Below are 2,851 nucleotides of genomic sequence, written 5' to 3' on the forward strand. Positions count from 1 at the left end.
AGGTCTTCTTGCAAGCTGGAACCCCTCAGACCCTAGGACATGAGGCAGGGCTAGGAGGGCTGTGTGGCATGGCCTATGTCCTCTACCAGGCCCTGGGACAAGCTTGTCTCCAGTTGACATTGTGTGCCCAGGCCAAGCCTCCTGGCGGGGCTGGCCGCCCTGGCCTAGCACCATGGAGACCACAGCGCCTCACTAACGGTGTCCTACTTGGGGCCCGCGGCTGCCCCTGGCTCAAGCCGGCGGGCCATGGTGCGGCCCCAGCAGCCAGCTGCCACACTCATGCTGCGCTGTCCCCGCTGTCACCATCTGCCTGGCTCTGTGTCCGATCATGCCGGTGGCCAGGCCCGCTGGGCTGGCTGAGATGGTACAGAGCAGGTGGTTCCGGGAGCACAAGAAGTCACCCTGGCCTGGCAGGCCGAAGCTGCCTTTCCACAGTGCCATGCGGGTGGCAGCATTGCGGGCCGGCCGTGCCTGGTGGTTGTTCTTGAGCTGGGCCAGGTGAGCCGCACAGCCATCCATGATGACCTGGCACTGCTGCTGCAGCTTCTTGGTGGGCCAGCCCATGATGTAGATCGGCATAGGGGACAGGCTGATGGAGCTGTAGACCGCCACGTCCTTGGTGGAGCCGTAGGCCGCGTGCACGCACAGGTGCAGCTCAGAGATGAGCAGCTTCAGGAAGTTGGCCTTGTGCCGCAGCGGGTCGTGCACCAGGCCATCACAGAAGGACACCACGCCGTGGGGGAAGCTGTGCTGGGCCAGCCATGCCACCACCCTCTGCTTCTGCATGTCAGGCCGGCCCGTCACATAGATAATGAGGTAGCCCAGGTCCTGCCAGTGCCGTACCACGTCCATAGCCCCGGCCCGCACTTTGGGGTCACTGCCCATGATGGGCACGCTGGTGGCAAAGGAGCCATCAGTACTGAAGACCACAAACTCCATGCCCTTGGGCAGCACGATGATGTAGCTGTCAGCAAATGTGTGGTCTCCCCTGACCACCATCTTGATGGGGTAGACGCCCACACCCAGCGGTGGGGTTCATATATGGTGTAGGAGACCCGCCTGCTGCTGTTGGTCACCAGTGTGTCCAGGTACAGCCACTGGCCCGAGGGTGGCTGCATCATGATGTGCACATCCACCTTCTCTCCAGTCAGAGTGACCATATCCAGGGGCCCATACATGAACCGGCCCATCAGAACCTGTGGGCCATCCTCATTGGCGACTGCATCATTGATCCGGTGGTTGGCGGTCACATTCCTCAGCTTCACATGGGTCCTCTTGCTCTGCCACTTCTCTCTTGGCTTTGAGGGGGTGAACACCGAAACCTCTTTGCCATCCAGCTCCAAGATGCTGGAGTTGTCATGCCTCATGACCTGTCTCAGCAGGAAGGAGACCACATCTGTTGACTCCCAGTAGCTGGTGTGGAAGAGGTGGGGCAGGGCCACTGTGGGGAAGGCTGTCAGGGCATCAGGGCAGTACAGGGCATAGTCGCTTCTGACCCCACCACTTTGCTGCAATCTGGGCAATGCTGGATGCTGTGTTGCTCTCGGCCATGCCCGACACCTGGCTGGCAATGCTGATCTCACTGGCTCGGCGGAAGTCTTGGGTGGTGGTGGCGGCACTGGGCGAGGAGGGGGACATGTGCTCTTGAAAGACCGTGTTGTTGGTCTGGAGTGCGTCTGCCAGCAGTGTGGAGTAGCCGTGCCCCAGCGGGTAGCGTTGGTAGCGGGGGATGCTGAAAGGCAGCAGGGCCTGGAATCTCCACTCCAGCTGTGCTCCAGCGGGAGGCCGACGGGTCCGCGGGGTGGAAGAGGCTGTAGACTTGCTGGCAGGCCGCCCGCAGCTGGAAAACATCCAGGGCAGGGATGACACTTTTCCTCAAGGCCAGGACCAGCCCCAGTGGGCACCCAAAGAGGAAAAGATCTGCGATCTCATAGTCAAATTTCCCCACGGCCCCTGAGCCATACAGCATGGTGGAGCTGCTCGAACGGTGGGAGCTGGGCTCGTTCCTCAGCACATTGGCATGGAGGCTGGATAGGAAGGCCTGGTGCTGCTGGATGGTGTCCAGCTCGTAGGTGGATGAGTCGCTCCTCTTTCGGGGCCACTGCCTTTTGGGGTCCTTAACACCATTGCTTCGGGGAATATCAATGTTGCTGCGGCTCAGGTGCCGGCTGCTCTCCACACCACCGCTGCTACTGGCGCCATGTGCCACATTGACCAGGGTGCCGGGGGACAGCAGATCAGTGTCCTGCACAAGAACCATATGATCCTCTCAATAGATGCAGAGAAAGCATTTGACAAAATTCAGCATCCATTCCTGATCAAAACTCTTCAGAGTGTAGGGATAGAGGGAACTTTCCTCAGCATCATAAAAGCCATCTGTGAAAAGCCCACAGCAAATATCATTCTCAATGGGGAAACACTGAGAGCCTTTCCCCTAAGATCTGGAACACAACAGGGATGTCGGCTCTCACCACTGCTATTCAACATAGTACTGGAAGTCCTAGCCTCAGCAATCAGACAACAAAAAGACATTAAAGGCATTCAAATTGGCAAAGAAGTCAAATTCTCCCTCTTTGCAGACAACATGATACTGTATATGAAAACCGAAAGACTCCACCCCAAGATTGCTAGAACTCATACAGCAATTTGGCAGTGTGGCAGGATACAAAATCATTGCCCAGAAGTCAGTGGCATTTCTATACACTAACAATGAGACTGAAGAAAGAGAAATTAAGGAGTCAATCCCATTTACAATTGGACCCAAAAACATAAGATATCTAGGAATAAGCCTAAACAAAGAGGTAAAAGACCTATACCCTAAAAACTACAGAACACTTCTGAAAGAAATTGA

General features: G+C 56.8%; 1 protein-coding gene across 1 annotated transcript; it reads right to left on the reverse strand.

The window, feature by feature from the left end:
• Positions 1-203: 203 nt before the first annotated feature.
• Positions 204-2,260, reverse strand: LOC100687251 (membrane-associated phosphatidylinositol transfer protein 2-like). The gene is given in 6 exon segments (XM_038527020.1): positions 204-301; positions 304-357; positions 360-1,025; positions 1,028-1,488; positions 1,490-1,768; positions 1,770-2,260. Coding segments are annotated over 6 exon segments (2,049 nt in total).
• Positions 2,261-2,851: the final 591 nt, after the last annotated feature.

This window comes from Canis lupus, chromosome 1 (genome assembly GCF_011100685.1).
Source record: "Canis lupus familiaris isolate Mischka breed German Shepherd chromosome 1, alternate assembly UU_Cfam_GSD_1.0, whole genome shotgun sequence".
NCBI lineage: Eukaryota > Metazoa > Chordata > Mammalia > Carnivora > Canidae > Canis > Canis lupus.